General features: G+C 39.3%; 1 protein-coding gene across 1 annotated transcript in view; it reads right to left on the bottom strand.

Annotated features, from left to right (window-relative positions):
• Positions 1–24,387, bottom strand: part of SLC25A13 (solute carrier family 25 member 13) — a 281,715-nt gene that overhangs the window by 55,450 nt on the left and 201,878 nt on the right. The window contains exons 12-13 of the mRNA XM_007939784.2: positions 6,884–6,936; positions 5,391–5,471 (exon numbers count right to left, since the gene is read on the bottom strand). Coding sequence (XP_007937975.1) covers positions 5,391–5,471; positions 6,884–6,936 — 134 coding nt within the window. The remainder of the gene's footprint in view (positions 1–5,390; positions 5,472–6,883; positions 6,937–24,387) is intronic.

Below are 24,387 nucleotides of genomic sequence, written 5' to 3'. Positions count from 1 at the left end.
AATAAGCCTTGCACTGTGGATGGTGATTCTGTCTGCCTCTTGTGAAGTTAGAGGAGGTCAGAAGATACCGCTCTCAAGTCCTTTTTGCATAGGCCATAAAGAGAAAATATGATGGACAAACTCCATTACATCATGTGAAAGTATACTTGGTCCTCTCTATCTACAGGGTTGGCATCCATGGAGTCAATCAGCTGTGTATTGAAAATACTCCTAAAAAGCAATTAAGTGGTCAAAGCAATCCGCAAAAGCTAAAAGGGAGTGTAAAGGGCTATTTACATATCACTTACATTTTATTAGGTATTATAAGTAATCCAGCAATGATTTAAAGTATGTGCAGAGGTTATAAGCAAATACTATTATTTTATACAAGGGAGTTGAGCATCTGTGGATTTTGGTATCTGTGGGAGGTCCTGGAACCAATGCCCCTCGGATACTGGGGGTGGACTGTAATATTCCCATTATCCTTTTCTGATAACCAAATCACATGAATTGCACTGATGGGGAAAAAATGCAAAGGCATCTGTCTAGGTTCCTTAGCGCTGCTGTAACAAAAATACCACAAGTGGATGGCTTCAACAAACAGGAATTTATTCTCTTACAGTTTAGGAGGCTAGAAGTCCAAATTCAGACTGCTGGCTCTAGCGGCTGGGTGAAGGCCCTTGGACCTTAAGTTTCAGCTCTGCCTCTTGTTCAGGCCCCCTGGAGCTGGAGGTATCTCCTAACTCATGCAGCTGCTGCGGGCTGCTGAGGCTGCTGAGCCCAAGGTGGGCAGGTAAAATGGCACAATCCCAAGATCTGCAGTCAACACGGCAGGCACTAGCTCAAGGTCAGGAACTGGAGATGTATGTGCACAGGGAAGACTCAGCCAGATGCAGGACCCAGACGTGCCAAAAAGCTAGAGACCTCTCTCAAAGCTTCACCATGTGTACTGGAAGCAGGCCACATTCCAATGGTAACTCCCCTTCAACTGATTAGGTGCTAACAGCAGATTCCACCAAGGAAATGACTATAAACTCTTCATGGGGAACAACTACTTCCAACTGCCAAACCACTCAAAACCACAACCCAGCTAAGTTGACAGACAACCTTAACTACCACAGCATCAATTTAGGAATCATGAATTGTTCCTATAGCACTTGGTCAGAACAAAGCATTCTAAATCAAACTTTTATAGTGCTTATAAGTGAATATTATTTATTCAGATGTAATAAAAAGTATGAAGATGTTCACAGGAATGAAATACATCAATTTTAGGACAGGACAGTTTTGGGAGATAAGGGAGAGGAAAACAATTGGGACAAGTACACAAGGCCTCTAGTTGCATTTGTCAAGTCTGACATCTTAGGCTAGACAGTAGGTACATGTGTGTCTGAATCTTTTTGTAAATAATTTAAAAAATAATAAAAATTAGCCACAACTGAATGTGAAAAAGATGAATAATAAAAATTTGTCTTAAAAACTGTACCTGATACTTGGCTGAAAAATATCATAAATATGGAAATGATTCTAATATTAAAAGGACATGCAACAGAATCAAGGTCATACTTACATGTAAGGAAAAGCAGTTAAGATTGCTCTTCATTCCATGTTTTCCCAACTGTGACATTCTTACCAGTCTCCTTCAGAACCAGTGACATAACCAAATCGATTATTCTTCTTACTCCAAATGAATATAAACACCCATAAATATCATATATATATATATATATATATATATATATATATATATATAGACACAATACACACACACAAACACACTCATACATGTGTTTATCTCTCTCTCTATATATAGTGTATGTGTATATTCTATCTCTATTAATACCTTGGATTCATTATCAAGGGACTGTAGTTCAAAAAGCACATTTATTTGTCTTTAGAAAAATTATTACAGAATACTTTTCTATTGGTATGTAAATAATTTTTACTAAATATGAGCTTCATAAGATAAGAGTTTCATATTTTTTGGATTTTTTTTCCTGGTGAATATAATTTCATTTCAAGGCATATTTATTTTCATGTCAAATACATTAATCATCATATTTGTATTTCTTCTTTGAAACTAGTCACTTCTATTTCCTTATCTTGATGACCTTCCTAAGACTGAAGGAGCAAAGGCTAAAGATCCCAGACCCCTTGCAATTTCAACTTTCTATTCTACTAGACACCTAGAAGACAGTCAATCAATACTTATTTTGTTGGAATAAGGACTGCAACCTACAGACCATTAGGCACTTTACATGCTATTTTTTCTTAATGTAGCAGTAAGAAAGCAGCAACAATGGTATACACAGAGATAATACAACAGATTTTAAAGATAACAGAAACCTAATTGAAAGTGGGTAGAGTAACAGCTCCTTCTTCCTCTGACATATTTACTGAGAACCCCCACCATCGCTGACAGTTTTTCATCGCATACCCCTACAGAAGCTACACTTCAGACAGACACATAGGGGGAAGGATGGAAAGAGAGAGAACGAAGTGGGTAGGTATATGTACATTATGTAAGGGGGCTTCTGAGGGTTCAGGGCTCTTTCAGAACTCCTACACTGATTAGATTAGGTTAAAATACAGAAAACTAAGTCATGGAAGAAAGAGAAAAACAAACTACAAAGAATCCTCAGACTCAGAGTTTATAAACCCTACTTTCATCACCTAGTTTATAGTCTTGACTGGGCTGAATATGTAACTACTGTTATGTGTGACTCTGTAAAAAAAAATACTCTGAAAACTGAAGTTATATTTAAGCCATGCTCCAAACTAAAACTAATCTCAGTGTAAACAAGGAATTTAAAAATAAAGTCAGATTTACTCTTTTACATAAATTACCATTTACATACCTCAGTGAAACAGAATTTTTTTTAATGTCTTCAGTTATAGGTCTTATTATCCCAAAATACCACTTATTTTGTTAGCAAATTAAGGAATGGGATTAATTAATTAATTATATTCCTTTAAATGCAAATGTTTTTCCTGCTCCAAATTTATCATCACTCACATTTTTCTTAAAAAAAAAAAAAAAACATAGTAAAGGATACTAGCAACTTAGAAGTTTATCTAAGAACTATGAAGTTCTGAGACAAAGATCTCACTGCATATTTCCCCTGTTTTTGTAGAAAACAGATTATGAAACAGAAAAACCCTTGTTCAAAGGAATGAGAAGTTTTGGTTACAAGTGCAAAAGTCAGCCATGTGTACTAATTCTCGTAATAATGAAGCAAGGTGAGCTCCCCAGGGACTTACAAGTCAATGCCTAGCAATGCTTGGGTGAACTAAGAAGTGAAATTGCTCAGGTGATGCAACTTTCCAAGACCCTTTGTATTTCCACTTGGACAGCTGAGGCTGTGGAACTCACAGTTGCTTTGTAAGGTGTGTGACCAACAGCAGTTATGGGAAAAACTTTTCCTGCAATGAGAGATGCTGCTGCTACAACACACTGAAACTGGAGTTACCCATGCCGCTACTCTGAGATCTAAAGGAGGCTGGGTTGTTTACAACTTACAGGATTGCTGGATTGCCTACCTAAAAAATAAGCTCTTACTTTTTAAAGCAACAATTGGGGCGGGGGTTATAAAAAACAGGGGACTTGAAACACCAAGGAACAACTGTCTACCTCCTGTGAGATCAAGGATGGCAAACCTCATCTCACAGATATTTTAAGTAGTTATAAAGCCCAAGTGGCTCCAATTTTAAGCCTGCGTTTAGGTCAGGTTTGAAAAAGGGTTATACCTCTTTACAATAACTAGGCACCACTTCTGATGCCAACCTGTGCTTTGTGTTTAAAATGTGCGACCACATATGAGCAAACAAGACCACCTACGGTTGACAATACATGCCACAACCACTCTCTTTGGCACCCAGTTGCAAATGCTGGCAAAATGCTTTCATGAAAAAGAAAATAAACTTCAAGGCACCAGGCGATGATTATTGCCAAAATTGAGTAGTATCACATAATTAATTTTACATTTTGAATTTTTAGAGAGATATATAATCATGTCTTCATAGCACATTTAAACTCTGACTTTGAAAACAAAATTAAAAAAAGGACTTCTGACACTCCCTAAACTTATACAAGCTGCTATCCTGAGTTCTCTGCAATAGCCCAAAGGACTGGGCTAGATACAGCCTATGAATATACCTACTTAACAATTAGAAAACACAGCTACTTAAATGGAAACCACAGAGTTGTTTTAAAATGAATATCTGTTACCAGGAAAAGTAGCTAGTGCAACTCCTAATATTTATCTTTGACTATTATTGTGTGCCCTTTTTATTTAGGACATTAAAGACTCCCCTATTCTATCCTGAATGCTCCTAAAGTTACAGAACAAGGGGATCCTACCTGGCCATGTATGACAGGTCAGTGATCAAACAGAAGGCGAGTCAGCCAGTAGCCAAATTCCATCCATCTCCTAAGAATTACCAGGAGCTAGGACTTCTTAGCTCCTGTGACATTCAAGTAACTGCTATTCAATGTTGGATAGGACAATAAGCCCTTTCCACACACACATTTAGTATCATCAGGTGTTTGTCCAGGTTCTAAAGTCATTGATTTTTAGTAATAATAATAAAAAAAATCGTTGTATGAATACAATTTTCTGCACTGAACAAGCTGATTTAAAAAATGTGACTTCAACTTTCGTGTAAGAAAAGAAACATATGTTTAAAAGGAAATATACCAATATTGTATTGCCCTAGTGATCAAAGACTGTTTATTTAACCAACTTTATCTTAAATAGCACTGGCCTTTGTTCAAGAGCTTAATTTACCAAAGTATTTACATTCATATGAACAAACCGGTACATGAGCAAAAAGAGACACAATGTTTTGCTGAACTTGAGAACAAGATGTAAGTTTGTACATTCATATAAAGAAACAATCATTCCAAGTCTTGTTGACAATGCAGAGCATACCAAGCCAGTTATTCCCCAGCATTCTTTATCTGGAAGCACTGAAAGCTTGAACACTTGCTGCCACTTGTAAAGCAAAGCAGAGAGCCACTGCTGCTGACTGCAAATGACAATTTTAATGCTGACCCAGCAGGAGGGTGCCATGAGGAAAAAGAAAATGCACTAAAAATTAATTTTATAAAAGGTTAGCAAAGACTGTTCAAAGGCCAAACACTTCTGCCGCAAATGACTTATAGTGCAGAACCAACCACAAGCAATGGGGAATTTAACAGGCATGACTTAACAGGCAATAAGATCAGAAACATTTACCCTTCCATCTCAGGAATGGTTCACCTGTCTAGGACAAGCCGAGTTGCCCTAGTAGATTCTGCCCTTGTAAGGATCTGTGGTTAAACAGAAGCCTTAGTCCACACATGTTACCAGGGTCATGATATGTAGGTGAAACAAGTCTTTTCAATGTAAAGATCTGGAAAAGGTACTTACACAGCCTCCAGCAAGAATTTCTGCTGCGAGTGGGACCGAACCATCTTTGCACATAAATTTATCCCTCACAAAATCATTCACCTTGAAGAGAAATATTTATAGAAGCTGATGAAAAATATAAAGAAAGTCATTAAACACATATAAATATACATCTGTAAACATGTTATTTATTATTTTTTTTTCCTGCCTGTCTATTAGAGTAATCATATACTGCATAAATTAACAAATCTTACAATCTGAATTTGAATAGTATTCTTAACAGCACACATGCAATTTTTAAAAGGTAAAATATATACATTCATATTTCAGGGAGAAAAATGAAAAAATAACTAGTTTACAAATAAAACATTCAATTATGCCCTGCAGTAACAGTAGCATAAGAATAGATAGAAACATACTGACTGTAGAGTAAAAATGCAAGCAAAACAACAACAATGTTAAAGGTGTTTTATAAGGTTTGATTAAAAATCACTTTCAAGTTTTCTAACTCAACAATCTAAAACAGCACTCATTATTATGACCAATTTGGCTGATCAGATTTCTCAGGTTAAGTAGAAATTTCGTATCTAAAAATTTCTCAAGGATTCTCAAAGACTGTCAATAGCATTAATTAATTAAGTGGAACAGTCTCAAAATGGTATGTGCTGCAAGCAATTTTAAGGAACAATCACAGGTTTTTGGCCGACATAGGGCAGACAAGATTACCTGTCTCACGATCCTGTAATAAGATGGAAGAAGAAAAATTATAGGCACCAAGACTATATGACACAAAGTAAAACTGGAGTTAACATTCTGGGACTTTATGGTCTTAATTATGTAAATGTAGTATCTATCCATTCCATAAACACTTAATGAATACCTATCATCTGTCAGACATGAGCCAGGCACTGATAAAACAACAACAAAAAAGATGGTGTCCATGAACTAGCTGATGAAGGATCAATTTTTCCCTGAACCTAAATCTTTCACAATGGCTTTTAGAAATGCTAATAGGATACACTTTAGCATGAATTCCAGTTGGTAAATGTATGTGTGATTGGAATTGTATACACTTTGGAGTTTAAAAAAAAAAGGGTGATTTGAATTCTAGTTCTCTCATTCATGAATCGTGTGAACACAGGCAGGCTCCTTAAGCCCCTTGAACCTGTCTCCTGATCTGCCACCTGTGGCTCAAACTTTGCTTGAAATTAAGGACTAAGCACACAGTAGGTATGTAAGCTGCTATTGATGCTACTACTACTATTACTATGATGTTGATGACGATGATGATGATAACAATCACTAAAAGTCTTGTTCAAGTTTATGACCAATTCTTTGTATGTTCAGTGTTAAATGGGGAATAATGAAAAGCTGTGTGTGGTGAGAGCTCCTCCATTGAAATGAGTTAGCACCGCTGAGGAAACATAAACCTGCTGTTTCACATAAGAATGCCTGCTAGACTCTTGATTATGTATAAAATCCCTAAATAAGAAGTACCAACTCAAAAGACTTACTGTAAGTTTTATGGCCTTCTCTGGGGCGACTCCCAATAACTGTGGCAACAGACCTAAAAACAACAAAAAGCAGTATATTAAATAAATTAGCATTAACGAAACAAATCAACAGCTATATGGAGGGGATCACCACCTAAAAATCAGGGCAATCTGGGCAGCAATTTTCTGCTATTACCTTTAATGAGAATACTTGAAATGGAATGTTTAAGCACTGACTTCTAACAGCCACATCAGGCCCAAGAAAATTCCCTCTCACAACCTGGGTCGTTTGCACTTTGAGTCACTCTACAGTATTAGCAACATAGGAAATCTCATTATTCCAAGAGAAGTTGCTCCTTTCCCTCCTGCCTCCGAAATCGTGGACTTCACTGAATATATTATTTTTTCCTAACACTTTTCTTATCCAAAACCTGTGCCCAAAGCTCATTCATTCATTCATTCAACAACTAGTAGTTGTTGATGAGCACACTATAAGCAAGGTTCTTGCTCAAACAGGTCTCAGGTGAGAGTAGGGGAGAAGCCTGAGGAGGTGACAACTGGGGGAACATGCAAACTGGGACGGAGGAACAGCTAGGCAAAGTAGGAACAAGCCTGGTGTGTCCAAAGATGAGAGAGAACATCAGAGAGCCTCGAATGCAGCCGGCATGGGGAGGGCATGAGGTGGGAGGGGCACAGATGCTGTAGGGACGTTGTGGGCCAGGATCCTGGGCTTGATTTATTCTCGGTTAGATGAGAAGTAATTAGAGGGTGTGAAGTAGGAGAGTGATATGCTGATTCATATTTTTAAAAGACATCAGCAGCTGCTGTGTGAAAAATAGACAGGACATACATACTGGGGGGTGTATTTGTGTGTGTCTGTCTGTCTCAGAAGGGGAGATTGTGCGAGAAAAATTGGGTCTGATTGCCACTGCTAGTCTTTAGTTTGCACAAGTGGAGATGAGAAAGTCTGTGGAAAGTAACAGGTTTGAGGTGAAAAGTGGAAAGTGAAAGCTCTGTTTGGATAGGTAATGTTACAAAAAAACAAAAAACAAAAAACCCACAACCCACAGACAAACTCACTGCCATTGAGTTGGTTCCAACTCATCGTGACCCTATAGGACAGTAGAACTGCTACATAGGGTTTCCAAGGCTGTAAATCATTATAGAAGCAGATCAATTGATCTTTCTCCCAAGGAATGGCTGGTGTGTTTTGAACTGCTGATCTTCTAGTTAGCGGCCCAATACTTTAACCACTGTGCCACTAGAGCTCCTTACATTAAGTGAGAATTAAATAAAATTCAGAACACAAGGGGGAAGGTGTGAAATTCAGAACACAAGGGGGCCTTTGACAGGAAAGAACTCCTTCTATCAAAGGCAGGCAGAACAGCAGGGGACTTCCACAACAGGAATAAAAATGTTCCCATTTTCACTTGTTCTTTCTAAGAAATGACAGAAAAAGAAGGAAAACAATACCTTTTCTTGGAAACACACTAATCTAACCCTGAGGATGAGATTCTATTCTTCCTTGTTTCTTACTGCTATCTTGGACAGGGGCAGTGGGGCAATTGAGTACAATTTTCTAATTCACCTTCCTAAGGAGGTCCACTCACAGATTCTTTTGAGGCTACAGTCTACACTCTAAAAGTCAGTAATTCCAAGGATGTATCTAGCCCATGGATATGTTTTATTGGGTAGTACAAAGTTTCAAACATAATCTAAGCTTCTCATAAATAGATCAACTGACTTTTCCAGCTGGCAGCCCTGGGCCTGCTCCTGATATCACAGCAATCTTCTGTATGCAGTTGGATGAGATTCCATCCTTTAGACAGACCCATGGGCACCCAATTCACCAAAGTCTCCATCAGGCCCTACTACTGCCTGCACCTCAATAAGGACATGGGCCAGTTGTCACGCATTATTTTTCTTAATCTGTTGTTATTTTCATGAGAGAAATGTTACTCTGTACCCCTTGCTCTATAACAAGGGAAACTAAATAGACCAAAGCAACTTCATGTTTTAGGCAATGTGGGAGAAAGCTCATTTCACTGTGTAACTAAATGATGATCATGCTAATGAAAAATGTCTTTTAAAATAGAATCCATTAACATAATTTGCCCTAAGTGAGCAAGCTGGTCAGTGTTGAGACTATGGTTCAAATCTAAGCTATCTTACTCATGATTTCATGCTTTTACACACCATTCAACTCTATTATGTGCTTAATATGCCACCATGTCTGCATCTCACACCCAGCCCCATTCATTCATTTATATAACCTGCCTGGACCCTATAAATATTTGAGTTGCAACCTCTTTTTAAAGCAGCCATATGTTCTGAGCCGTCTTCATTCCCAGGACTACAGTTGATTAGACAAGAAGCAGATACCTAAAAACCACACAGCAACCCAGGACTTACAGCCTGGTACCCAAAAGAAGAGGTGCCAGGATCAGGATCCTTTTCACAGGAGCATGACTGAAGCAGCCCTTGGAGACAATGGAGCCAGTTACAGGGGCACAAACTGACAGATGCCTGGGTAGACTCTACCTGGCCTCAGCAGCTCCCTGAAGCCATGTATGTGTAATGCCTCGAGGAAGTAGAAACCAAAAACAGGGAAAGGCAGTGAGTGGGCAGAGAAAAGAGAATCAAGAGCAAAAGGAATGAGGATATCAAAGACAGAGAACATGAAGCACACAAAAGACAGGCAAGAAAGCCAGACTTGACTACTTCCCAGCTCCTGAGGTCAGTCTCCAATATGGAACTCCCGACCTTGGATGCCCGTGAGATTTCTGCCTTCCTTCTCTCTCACATGAATTCTTAGAAAAAGTCCCATTGCATGCTCATTAGCTTGACTGGGGTCTGTTCTTTATAATCCAAATGACCTGAAGCAGCATACAAGGGAAAATATGGAACCATGTAGGCAAACCAACCTCTCTTATTCAAAGTAAGCGTTCTCGCCCCTAACACTTGTGAGGTCAGTCATAGAACTCTTGCCTTCCATGTCAGAGGTCTGTCCATGGAGGCTTGTGTGTCACCATGATGCTGAACGGGTCTCAGTGGAGCTTCCAGACTAAGACAGACTAGGACAAAAGGCCTGGCTATCTACTTCTGAAAACCAGCCAGTGAATATCCTATGGATCACCATGCTCTGATCTGCAAGCAAGCGTGGTGATGGTGCTGGACTGGGTAGCGGTTTGTTCTGTTATCCCAGGATCACCACAACCTGGGGGCCTTCATGGCAGCTACCAATAACAAATTACATTCACTTTTTAAATCTTTTAATAAGACACCTGCAATATGAGAAGAAAGGTCTATTATTCCTTTATGAAAGTACATTAATTTCCACTAGTAAAATGTGCAAAGAAGATGTTTAAATTACATCTCAACATCTGAGATTTCCATTTCACTCTCTGCATTTAGGTCAGTACTAAAATGCTTATTTAAATATTTACTTATTGGATATATTTTTCTTATCATTAAATTATAGACCAAAACTGTGGATAGGTCAAAAGTAATGTGATTTAAATGATGATCTTGTCTCCATAACTACTTCATGACAATCCTTTTAGATGACTAATAAAAACAGCCTTGAAGCCAAACAGCTAGTGCTTGATACAATCACTTCAGTCAGCATCTCAAGTTACTGAGAGCTACCTTTCTCCTGATAAATTTAGAAATGCAGGTAAAAGCAAAACCAACCCAAAACAACCACCACAACAAAAGAAATCCTGTTTATATTCAAGACTAAAATTAAGGTAACAAATATTTTTTTTGTTCAGCAAACATTTACTGAATGCCTTCTGCGTGCCTGGCACTAGAGGAGTCAGGATTGCACACAACAAAATCTGTACCTATTCATGAGAAATTCTCATTTTGGAAGGAAAGAAAGGTAACCTTAGGTGTCTCCATGTGAAAGGGGACAAACCACCTAAAAACAGAGGCTAAAGGAACAGCCCAGGGCTGAAGTGTTAGAGGAACACAATGAAGAGAACCAGTTACTCTCCCTGCAGGAGGACAAGCCTCAATGAAGAGATATTTGTGTAGGGGCTTTAAGAGGTAAGCCATAGAGATCTGAATAGAATAGAGAGCCAGGAGGTCCAGGCTGAGCAAACAGTGTGTGCAAAGGCACTGAAATCTCAAGGCCACTGTACATCTGGGGTTAGGGGTAAGACCACTGGAGGCTGTGGTCAGATGACAGAAGACCTTACAATAAGTAATAATAGCTGTATCGATAACAGCCAATATTTGGGGCACTTACTATGTGCCAGGCACTATTCTATGTGTTTTATGTGAACTAACAGGATTTATCCACACAATAACCTTACTCAGTAGATGTTCTCTTTATCCTCATAAACAGATGAAAAGACTGAGGTAACTGTCCAAGGTCACTCAGCTGGTAGAAGAAGGAGTGAGGTTCACAGCAGGTGGTTGGGCTCGAGTCTGTGCTGTGACCTAGAGCACCACACTGCCTCTCTCACAGGACACACTGGGGGGCTTGGTCTAAATCCTGTGACTCATGAGGAGGTTGTCTGTGACCTGGAGCACCAGACTGCCTCTCTCACAGGACACACTAGGGGCTTGGTCTAAATCCTGTGACTCATGAGGAGGCTGTTAAAGAAAGTAGTGAGATCAACTGTGGCATTCACAAAGCAAGAAGTTCTAGAAGCAGGAGGACAGATGGAAAGGGCAGAGATTTGAGGCAAAGAGAGTAACTAGGACGTTAAAGAAATACAATCAGGGGTCCTTAGTTTCATGATACTCAAGGAATACTTTCAACTCAGCAAGAATAAAGCCAAAGTATAAATCCGTTCCTAAGACCTGGGCCAGATACTAGCACTCAGGGAGGTAATGGATAAGTACTATTCCTTCAGTGACTACCCTGGATGAATTAGAAAATGAAGGTGGCTGTTGATTATAATCTGAAGCTGACTACAGGTGTCGGCCTTGCCACCATTAGTCTCAGGTAAATGCCCTTTGAGAAGGGTCATGATCTGTGGGACAATGAAGAGTCACAGAGGTGGGAATCCCTATAATCCCCTTCTACCTTGACCCCAGAGGGAGGACGGGTGTCATGGCTCAGTAATACCTAAAATGGCCAAACTGGTTAAGACACTTCATTGTGATCACATTTAAGTTTAAACTATGTACATATTTGACATCTGGGTAACTCAGCAGAAAAATTAGGCCTCTAATATGAAATGTTTCTGTTGGGTGTTGGAAATTCATTTTAGCTATTAGAAACAGAATGGATGTGTGTGTTCTTTCTTCCTCACTTGTCAAAACAGCAAGTATATTTTCCAACTGCTTCAAATGAAATTTATTAATGTGGTCACTTTTCTATCCTCATCTTTTTAGTTCAGCTCCATCAGCACATATGGCAATACTTCTTGGCAAAGTTTACGCAACCAGAAGGTTGCTAATGCGAGAAAAGATTTACAGGGCACAGTATTAATACAGTATTTTGTCCTCAAATTTCATAGGATTGAGATGTAAATCACACTATCCCCTCTGATTTTATTCCCTTGGGCAATAAAATGAGAAGGGAGCTAGAGGTGTCAGAATTATGCGTACATCAGGACTGTCCAACTTAACTTTCATACAAAAAAAGGTAGTTTGCCATCAAGTTGACTTCAACCGTGGTGACCCCTGTGTATTAGAATAGAACTGCTCCATCGGGTTTTCAATGGTTGATTTTTCACAAGCAGACCACCAGGGGCTACCACCCAGTGATTCTACACTTAATACAGCATCCAAGAGATTCCCATTAACAATGTTGGGAATTGGAGGGCTATCATGCTATTCTTCAGGTACTCTGGTGATGCAGTGATCGATTAAGCTCATGGCTGCTAACAAAAAGGTCGCCAGTTCAAACTCACCAGCTACTTACTCACTCTTTGGGAGAAAAACGGGGAAGTCTGCTTCTGTAAAGATTACAGCTTTGGAAACCCTATGGGTCAGTTCTACTCTGTCTTATAGGGTCGTGTTAAGTTGGAATCAACTGAATGGCAATGGTTTTAATGCTATTCTTTACTATCTTCTTAGAAACCTAATTTTAGAATTTCATTGTTGGAAGGGACTATGAAATAAACTCCTTAATAATGCTGGTGTAATTAAAATATTTATTTCCAATGACTTGACAGCAAAACAAATAGGTTGGGTGTGGGCTCTGGAGGTATATAGACAGAGCTGGGTTGGAAACCTAGCTCTGCACCTCTTTCATGTTGGCTGATCTTGACTAAGTTACCCTTTGAACCCTACGATCCTCATTGGTAAAACAATGATGTTAACTACTACTCATGGGTTTGCTATATGAGATAAGGTACCCAACAAGCCAGACTCGTTTCCCAACCTATATTATATACAGTACTTCACAATATTAGATTTCTACCTTTCAAGGCAGGGTCTTGATTCTTTTCTAGTTTATAAGAGGCAATTCAGCATGAATAATGCTTACAGTCCAGAATTAGGATAAGGAGTACAATGCTGTCCCCATGACATAATGTGCTGAACAGTAAGGGCATATCTGGTCTGAGAGTTAAGGTCTAGTGGTGTGAGTAAGAAGCTCTGGTGGTGGTGTATTTAAAACATTCATTCAGTGGTTAACCAAAATGTCAGTGGTTCAAACCCATCAGCTGCTCCATGGGAGAAAGAAGTGGCCGTCGGCTTTTGCAAAGATCTACAGCCTTGGAAACCCTATGGGGCAGTTCTACCTTGTCCTATGGGATCGCTATGAGTTGGCGTTGACTTGATGGCAGTGGGTTTGATTTTCTGGTGAGTGTGCTTAGGTACACTTACTTTAGGCAAAGATAAAGGAGTAGCATAGATATAACAACATATCCTCTAGCACAATAAAATCTTTCAATTACAAACTTAAGTACTTCCCAACCTCTGCTGATGAGCAATTTTCTGCATTTAATTTCTACTGAGTAGCAGATCAGACAAGTGGCTAAGAGGATAATCTTAAGAACCAGACTGCTGGTTTTGAGTTCTGACTCTGCTATTTAGTAGTTGTACAAATGTGGGTAAGTTACTTCATCTCTTTATACCTTGGTTTCTGTATTTGTAAATGAAGGACAGTGATAGTACCATCTTCCTATTTGTGAAGATTAAATGAGTTAATATGCAGAAAGTCCTCAAAACATCAAAGAGCCCTCTGGCAAGGACATAGTAAATAAAACAGAAATTTTGTTGTTGCTGTTTATTTCTATCTTCATCATTATTACTGTCATTTACTAGTCCTCTGCCTTCTTCCTAACAGATACTGGAGTATAGAGAGGTTAAGTGGCTTGCTCAAGTCACAAAATATTTCATGACTGTTTAGTAGCACTGACATTTGAATTCAGATCCACATCTTTTCCCAAACCAAGGCTCTATGTCTCCCACTGCTCAGCTTTCCCCTGTTCCTTTCAGTGGATTTATTGTTTTTTCTTCTCTGCCACAGGAAAGCATTTCTCTCAGCCCAGACTTTCTGGGCCCTCAGCTCATACTGGGCCAGCACACTCTGGCCCTTTCACACAACAGATGGAGGGTGGGTATGAAGCTGGCACCTCATACCTGCACCTCTCTCTCTCTCTGCAGGTCACGGTTATCAGGCTCTTTGAAGCATGGAACACTAGAGTGAAGCTACAGGTTATAAGCTGATGAACAAGAGAGAGACAGGGAATATGTTAGGATTGAGGCTCAGGGATAGCAGCAGATCAGAAGCCTGGTTGATGGATGACTGTAACCACAATGTGGCAGGTGTTCCAAAAGCCCATGATGAACAAGATAATCAGAAGAACAGACACTGGGATAACACACACAAGGAAGAAACTCAATAACCATTGTGACTTTTTAGCCTCTAATTCAGATAAAATAAATTTAACAGTGCTCAGCCCAGCCCTGAGAAATGTAGCTTAGAGCACATAAAATGGGGTAGTTGGGGTAGGACCCATTCAGAGAGGAGATACACAGCAGAGTTTGGTAGAGAAATTTCTCTCTAAGAAACTCCTACTCCTGTAGCTAAAGCCCATCTAGTACGTTGTGCTGTTATCTAGTTCCAACCCAGTGGCAACCCCTCTGATGTCAAATTCTTCCCCTCCTGACCTCACTACTGAGGCCACTACACTTGCCCCCATCTTCCCTGAGAGTCCTCCTTTCTTTCAACATCAGCTTAACCTTCCATTCTGGAGCTATCAGCACTCTACTCACCCTGCCTTACAGCTTTTATTCTGGCTCCTATTTCCATGCCCTTCTCTCTTCACTTGTCCACTGGTCCCATTTGTCTTTCTGTCTTTGACTCATATTGCCCCCAGGCATGAGGTATTTCCACCCTCCCAACCTCAGACCTGAGCACACTATCCCCTTTCAAAGCCCTCATTACAAACCAGTTCTCTACCTGCAATTTGGGCTGCTACTCCCCAGTGAGTGGTCAATGGAGCTGGGAAAGAGGCAAAGGCAGAGATCTGAGATTTAAATGCCTGTTCATCTGGGTTAAATGTTTTACTCAAGACAGTCTGTTATCTTAACTATGGCTCAGATGCCTTTGGGAGACTGAGTGTTAAAACATAAAATGAATGATACTGCTTATATGGTGTAGAAAAAATTTAGTTCCTCTGGCTCCTCCTCCATTTTGGGGCACACTAGAAGTGAAGATCTTTGGGAAGAAGGAAAACTCATATGATCTCCTTCAGTTTTTCACTCTAGTGTCTGTCAACCTTTAAGACCCTGGTTATCTTTTCCTCAATCTAAACTATTTCCCTGCAGTGAGGTTTAAATCTATTTCCCTTATTTCATTCTCAGAGACAGCAGTGGCTTGATATAAATTTTCATTCATGAGGATGGGAATGAATTTGTTCATTAGTCTTCTCTTCTCTTCTCTAGGATGCATATAATTCAATCTTTTTGTTACCTTTCCCAATTTTCTAAACCATTTGGCCCTCTCAAGTCTCTAACACTCCATACCCCACCTAAATAGAGTTTCTATCACCTTAATCTCAGATTATAATGCCCTGTGCTCAGTACAGTTAGCTCACTGTACAGTTCTAGCAATGTGATTAGCCAGTTCATGAACTAAGTCTTTTGGTTACTCTTGGTGGGTTTATATAACCAACTATCTGCCTTTTGATCTTTTTGCAGCCTAACACCCCAAGTGAAAACGTACGGAAATTGGCCAGGGAAGTAAGAGTCAGGGCAATCCATTTGGCACTCATTAAAGCATTGGTGGGCAAAGGATGGACACCCATGACTCTGTGCAGTCCATGGATTAACTGTGGTTTGTTCCAACATGCATCTGTTCTTAATGCAAAACAGAGCTACAAAAACTTCAACCATATTATTTTGTTACTGGAATGCTTTATCTTATTTATTTTTATCCCCCAATATTACACAAGAAGGAAAGAATCTCAACATGAATCCATGCAAGTTGGATGCAGGTATATCCCACTTTTCGAAAGTTCGCTTTACATTGCTTTGCTTTTAAGAAAGACCGACATTAGTACCCATTTGCTAACTGAAGGAAATCCAAAGAGGATTTTTGCTTTCCTGAAAAAAGGTGAAAAATGAAACTAGCATTCACCATTCGTTTTACAACGAGCCATTAAAGAGGCAGCACACACCCTGAGCAGCAAGAGTAGCACGGCCAAGCTCCTTCCCTGGGAACTACACTCCACATTCAGCCACCAAAGTTTTGAACTGTGCCTGTGCACATCTATGGTTTATCTTGATTTGTTCTGTGCATTTGTTGGCAAGATGTGTCCTAAGGTATTAGAAAAGCTGAGAGCTTGTGAAAGTGCTACACAAAATGACGTAACCAAGTATTACGAAAGTGGTGAGTGAAGTAAAAACATGGTAGGTGTGTTGTACTTGCCTGCATCTAACATTTATACTATTTACACACAGACAGAAAGAATCTTGAAAGTGGCCAAAGTAACTATTATTTCTTCTTCTTTTCTTTCTTTCTTCCTTCTTCTTTTTTTTTTTAAACTACAAGGTAGTGTAAAAGATTTTATATCTTATTTGGTATGATTTGATAGGTTGTTTTTTAGATCTGGGAATGCTCAAAATTTTTTCCCCTGTAAATTAATGGTAATTGTTTCTTTGCTTTATGCCATTTCAGCTTCTGAAAGGCTTCATAGGAATGCTCTACTTTTGAGTAGTGAGAGAAACCTGTAGTCACTTTAACACCACCAACCACAAACAGAGCTCTAGTTTAAACCAGTTGCCTGCAAATTCTCCTTGTAGAATGCAAATGTATCAATAACCTCCTATCATCGCAACATCCTCTAGATGTCACCTTGAGAACATTCCAGGATGGAAAAAGATTGCTCTTCACCACACAGAGAACTTGAAACATATTTAAAACTCTGCAGGCCTGTATTGATGGGCTGATTTAAAAAAATCATTTCCAATCACCTCAAAATTAAGTTTAATTCCTAAAACGATCTAATTTTCTTTCTGAGAGATTTTCCTTAAGGCTTCCTCCACCACCAGAAACAAAAACAAAAACCTTCCTTTAAGAAGCCCTGATGGATCCTGATATTTTCTAAATACAACTTTCTACCCCAAGTCCTCCTGCCACATTCTCTGTTTTCCAAGGCTGCTCTTCTCATTACCTGAGGCATCTGAGAGACAAAAAACCAAAAAAGAAAAACCAAACTCACTGTCATGGAGTAGGAGCCGACTCATAGTAACCTCTCCTTGGGTTTCACTAGGGAAGTGGATTGCCCTATCTTCCTTCTGAGGAGTAGCTGGTGGGTTTGAACTGTCAGCCTTCAGGTTAGCAAGCAGTCAAATGCCTCAGGCACTATGGCACCTGAGCTCCCTCTGAGAAATAAGAGTCTAGCAAATTTGAAAGCAGAGCTTTGAACCAGTTCATACCAGTTCAACCTCCTGCTGAGAATCTGCCTCTTCACCCCAGATATACTGAATCAGAATCTATATTTTAACAGTAAGAATCACCAGGGGATCTTGTTAAAATGTAGATTCCAATTCAGCATGTCTGGGGTGGAAAGGCAGATTCTCAGCAAGGGGTTGAATGAGAATGAACCGGTTCAAAGTCCAATTTTAAAGGCAGAAATGAGTTATTCATGGAATATTCAGAGCTGATTCTGAACAGATGATTATCCTATCAATTGTTTCTCTTTGTTATGTCAAGTCTATATTGTTGTTGTTGTTATTTGCCATCGAGTTGGCCCCACTCATGGTGACCCCTCCTTGGGTTTCCAAGGCAGCATCACTACGGAAGTAGGATTGCCCAACCTTTATTCCCAGGAGTGGCTGGTGGATTTGAATCGCCAGCCTTTTGGCTAGTAGTCAAATGCCTTAGGCACTACAGGAGGCCAATAACTGACTACTTGGCCATAGGTTCATTCAAACCAAATGAGCTGTAAGGAAATTCATTACAGATTTTAAATAACTGAGCACATTAAATCAATCTGGAGACAGGGCAAGAAATAGAGGAGGGCTTTTACAAATGACTTCAGAGAGACTTGCGTTATCTCTTGTGTTATTTCATTTAATAGACACAGACTTAGCCTAGGGGTGAGTTTTTAAAAAACTACATAAAAGTCTAGGAAAACTTTTATGTAGTTTTTGTTACATGGACAGTCATGTCTATGTAACAAAACTAATTTCCTTTGTACAGAAGATCTGCAGAGCTAGTCTAATACAACTTCTAAGAGGACTTTTCTAGTAACTGAAACTTAATTGAAAAAATGAGAGAGACTCCAGAGATAAATAAATGGAACTGAAAAGAGAAAAATTACAAACTCACAATGCTAAAATTGCCCCCCAGCTCTCTGAGGCATAGCACACAATGTCTATGGAAGACAACTGCTGGCAATTCCTACAGCTGTGCTATCAGTCTGCTTTAAAGTATGGGGCATAATTCAAGCATGCTCTCTGGTTACTAATGGATGACTTCCATTACTATGTGCTGATGTTCTTGCTGTTGTTAGGTGCTCCTCAAGCAGTTCTAACTCATTGTGACCCTAGATACACAACAGAACGAAATACTGCTCAGTTGTGCACCATCCCCATGATTGTTGACATGGTTGAGCCCATCATTGCAGACCTGTGTCAATCCTATCTCATTGAGTGTGTTTCTCTTCTTCTCTGGCCCTCTGCTTTACTAAGCATGATGTCCTTCTTCGGGGACTGGACCCTCTTGATGACACATCCCAAGTAAGTGAGATGTAGTCTTGCCATCTTTGCTTCTAAGGAGCATTTTGGATGCACTTCTTCCAAGATTTGTTCATTCTTCTGGCAGTCCACAGTATATTCAATATTCTTTGCCAATACCATAGTTCAAATATATCAATTCTTCAGTCTTCCTTATTTATTGTCTATTTTTCACACACACGAGATGACTGAAAATACCACAGCTTGTGCCAGGTGCACCTTAGTCCTCAAGGTGAAATCTTTGCTTTTTAAGACTTTAAAGAGGTCCTTTGCAGAATATTTGCCATATGTAATACACTGTCTGGTTTCTTTACTGCTGATTCCATGGGTGGTGATTGTGGATCCAAGTAAAATGAAATATCCTTGACAACTTCCATCTTTTCTCTGTTTATCATGATGTTGCTTATTGGTCCAGTTGTGAGGATTTTTGTTTTCTTTGTGTCAAAGTATAAACTATGCTGAAGGCTATAGTCTTTGATCTTCATTAGTAAGTGCTTCAAGTCCTCTTCACAGCAAGCAAGGTTGTGTCATTTGTATATTGCAAGTTGTTAATTAGTCTTCCTCCAATCCTGATGCCACATTCTTCTTTACACAGCCCACCTTTCTGGATCATTTCCTTAGCATACAAACTGAATAAGTATGGTGAAAGGCTACAACCCCATACATACCCTTCCTGATTTCAGACCATGCAGTATCCTCTTATTCTGTTCAAACAATCACCTCTTGGTCTATGTACAGGTTCTGCGTGAGCATAATTAATAACAAAACAAAAACACTCAAACCCACTGTCTTGAGTTGATTCTGACTCATAGTGATCCTACAGGACAGGGTAGAACTGCCCCACAGGGTTTCCAAGGCTGTAAATCTTTATGGAAACAGACTGCTTCATATTTCTCCCATGAAGTGGCTGGTGGGTTTGAATTGCCAACCTTTTAGTTAGCAGCTAAATTCTTTAACCACTGTGCTACCAGAGCTCCTTGAGCATAATGAAATGTCCTGGAATTCCCATTGTTCACAATGTTATCTATAATTTGTTATGATCCATACAGTTGAATGATGCATACTCAACAAAATACAAGTAAACATTTTTCTGGCATTCTCTCCTTTGAGCCAAGATCATCTGACATAAGCAACGATATCCCTCAGTCCACATCCTCTTCCAAATCTGGCTTGAATTTCTGGCAGCTCCCCATTGATGTACTCCTTCTACTGTTTTTGAGTTCCTGTCAACAAACTTTACTTGCATGTGATATGAATGATACTGTCTGATGATTTCCACATTCTGGTGGATCACCTTCTTTGGAATGGGCACAAACATGGATGTCTTCCAGTTGGTTGGCCAGGTGCAGACACTTACCACTGCTTTCCACAGGACAGCAACTCTCAGAGAATGGGAGAACAAAAAACCACCTGTCTTAGAGAGCTGAGAGTTCTTTAGAAATAATCTTCATTCTGGTTCCCTAGGAAACTAATTCCAAATACAAAAACATGTTTTTTTTAGAGATTGTTATAAGACAAAAAGGAAAGATACTTTCTCATTTGATTATAAGGACATATGCTGTAAGAACCTTCTTTAGGGACCAACTGCCAACTGTTTTTTTAAAAGTATAAATTAAGGAAACTTTAAAATAGGGAGAAAGCTTACTGATGCAACATGCCCAAATTATCTACTCAGGGATTATTAGCAATTATATACGTCTTGATGCAGAAAAATTATAAAGTAATCAAAGTTCTACAATAGGAAAAAGATACATGTTCAATATATTTTGAAACATGTTTACATATTAGAGACGTATGCTGACACCTACTTAGACATTGTTAGCTGAAGCGTTAACAGCAGCAATTCTAAAATTTTCAAAATTAAAATTTAAGTTTTCCTCTGAAATAAAAATTTTCAAAAATATAATTATATTTTCCAAGAAATCTATAATCAAAGAATCACACCCATATATTTTATATCTTGACAGGGCATCAAACCAGTTCAATTCCCACTGAGAATTTCCATTTCTACCCCTGATAAACTGAATCAGAATCTACATTTTAACAAGATCCCTAGGTATTCTTATGTATACATTTTATAAGAATCACTTGGGTATCCTGTTAGAATGCAGATTCTGGCTCAATATATCTCAGGGTAGAAATGCAAATTCTCAGCAGGGGGTTGAACCAGAATGAAATGGTTTGAAGCCTTCCTTTGTACAAGTTAAAATACTGATTCTCAGAAATACAATTCTTGTTTCTATTATAATTGCTTCATTTGTAATAATGGTTTCCTATGAATTATCCACATTTTCATGTGATTGCTCTTTTGCTCAATAATGAGCATTTACAAATACACAGTTAAAAACCAAATCAAACCTGTTGCTATTGAGTGAATTCTGACTCACAGCAACCCTATAGAACAGTGTAGAACTGCCCCATAGGGTTTCCAAGGTCATAAATCTTTACGGAAGCAGACTGTCACATCTTTCTCCACTGGTGGGGAGGCTGGTGGGATCAAACTACCAACCTTTCGTTTAACAGTAGAGTACTTAACTAGTTTGCCACCAAAGACCAGTTACACACAATTATTCATTAATGAGCTTATGCAAGGCACTAAAGGGAATTGAGATAAATAAAACTTGGTTCCTGACCAATCAAGAATAAGAATAAATCTTTTTCATAGAAACCTTGTACATCATCATTTTTTTTTTAACCTGAATTGCTAATCACTTATTTGCTCTCAAAATCCAAATTACAGAATGGAACTAAACAAGCTTTATCTTAAACCCTTTGTTTTAAAATTGTCTACTAGACACTGAATTGTATACTTACAATGGCTAGAGTGGCAAGTTTTGTGTTATACATGTTTTACAATAACAAATGGAAAAGAAGTACAGGGAGACACCAGAAATCCTAAAGCCATGCAAGGAACTACTTAATCTAAAATTGGAGAAGATCTTAATTTGGACAAGGATCCCAAGTATCATTTTGCCTTATTAGATTTTTTATTTCTCCTTCCATGTTGCTTAAGGGACCATATCAGACCTTTCTTGGGGAGGGAACTGTGTTTAACACTAACCCAGGTTTTTAAGTCCTGGATCATTATGCTCTTGAAGGAAGTAGGAAATGGAAAAAGCTCAAATTCCCCAAGAAGGACTGAGGATCACTGTGTTTACTCTTGAAAGCCTTCTCACAGGGCATTTATGGGAGAAAAATGCTACTGCAGGGTAAAAATGTTAGGTGCTCAATAAATATATATTTAATAATTGTTATTATTAAAACCTGATAAACCTTAAAAAAAGATATCCACTAGAAAAGGTAAGAAATCAGGGAGAAATGAACATAGGCAGCTCCCAGAACTAATCTTCTTATACTCACACTCTACTTATCATCCCTCTGACAGACAGCTGGGGCCCTTGCCCTGAGGGTTTAGGCACCAAACCAGGTTAGATAAATGGCCATTTCTAAACCAGGTAATGCTGAAAAGCTCTCTCTTTGGTGTTCTGAATGATCCCCAGTTTCCATCTAATATGCTAGCTTACTGTCCTTCCCTGAGGAGTTAAAACCAGTCCCTCAGGTCATACAGATGTAATAACCAAAACAGCAAGGGGTTTATGGGATGGCCCCCATCAGGTCAGCACTAAAGTTAGAACTCAGATTAGAAACCAGTATGCTTTAAGCTGTTGTCTCTATGGGGTCAAAAGGGCAGGTGGTGGGAGGGAAGTCTAAAGGCAACCAACGATCAGGACCTGGCAGGAATGCTCAAGGAGGAAAGAGAAGGACTCAAAACGAAAAACTAAACAAAACCACAAATCAGGGCAAGCTAACGAAAGACACTCAGCAGGAGAAAATGTCCCAATTTTAAAAGCATAAACTGACAATGAAATCAATACCAAGAAAAGTCCCTAAAAGTAATGTGTGAAGCACCACCAAAGCTCAGACTTCTTTCCAGACTCAAGGCTCTAAGCTCTCCCAGAAAACCACCCATAGGAACAGGTAAAGTAGACCTTTGCCTAAGCCACTACAAAGCAGGAATGGTGACATTAACCTTGTACTGTTTGAGAGACATTTCATTTGCAAGGGTGGTGGGGGAGAGAGTATTGCAAAAGGAAGGCAGTGACCCTGTAAGGGTCATCATCAATCACCTGGGGTCAAAGACCTTCTAAATTGTAAGAAGAGGCAGAGAAAAGATCAAAAGGCCTTTGATGGGGGTTTATCTACCTACACAACAGAATCTGCAAAATGGGAGTCTGAAATCTTCCAGCTTCTAAGGCGAGAGGCTTCAAGAGAGGTTTTTGTTTGTTTGCTTAGTTGGTTGTTATTTCTTTTTTTTCTTTTTAAATAAAACTTGGGTGCTTATGATGAGAGACTAGAGTCAGCAGATGGCAGAAGAGGCCTAGAGGCACAGACTCACATGGCTGCCAGTTTTATGGTCTGTCTCGGCAGAGTATTAAATACTACTTTCTTGTCCTAGAGCAAGTACCAAAAGGAGAGCGCAGGGAAGACTCCGCTAGCTCTGCAGTTGCCACGCGGCAGAGTGGCTCAGCCTGAGCTGCCTTCCAACACTGTATTTTAACTGATGCAAATATACTTACTTCTTTTCTCTTTGTAGAAGGCAACTACAAAGAGAGAGGTTGGACCAGGACCATCCTTTTGTTGTTGTCCCAGTGTCAAAAATTTGGCTGTCATGGGAATAAAGTCCTATGTCTTTAGGCCGATGCCAGTGGAAAAACAATCAGGGTCTATGGACCGTTTCCCCAAGGGATGATATACTTTTTGCTACTTTGACTATTGCTTAATAAACTTTAGATGATTAAAGAAATAGATGGGTATAAAAGGATAACCTGGCCAGATAGTGTGTAAACTCCACTGGGTTCAGAGTCAACTGTAACTCAGAAAGAGGAAGTAAAGAAGGGCTCAACTGGGCCCTTGGTTACCTGCTTGACCATTAGACACTTCTGTGGTGTACTAGAGGTGGATCATTCATTAATCCTGAGTAGGCTTCATCCTGTTCCCAAGGTGCCTTTGCCAATTAGCTGGTGACTGGAATACTTGAAGGTCCTTAGATAGAGCAAACAGTTTGCCCTCAACTACTAACCTAAAAGTTAGTGGTTCAAACCTACCCAGTGGATTGCAGAAGAAAGGTCTGATGATCTGCTTTGGTTAGATTACAGCCAAGAAAACCCTATGGAACAGTTCTACTCTGTAACGCATGGGGTTGCCATGAGTCTGCATCAACTTGATGGTAACAGGTTTGGTTTGGTTTTGATTGGAGTACTTAAGGAAAACAAGCAACATGAATCTTTTAAAAACTCACAGAAGATGGTTATAAAAGATTATTTTATTATTTAAAGAACTGAAACATACTATCTGGTGACATAGTGGTTAAG

Source organism: Orycteropus afer, unplaced genomic scaffold (genome assembly GCF_000298275.1).
Source record: "Orycteropus afer afer isolate SDZICR_OR568_19922 unplaced genomic scaffold, OryAfe1.0 scaffold00063, whole genome shotgun sequence".
Lineage (NCBI taxonomy): Eukaryota > Metazoa > Chordata > Mammalia > Tubulidentata > Orycteropodidae > Orycteropus > Orycteropus afer.
Note: the sequence above shows the minus strand (reverse complement) of the source record. Positions and strands in the feature narration are given on the sequence as shown.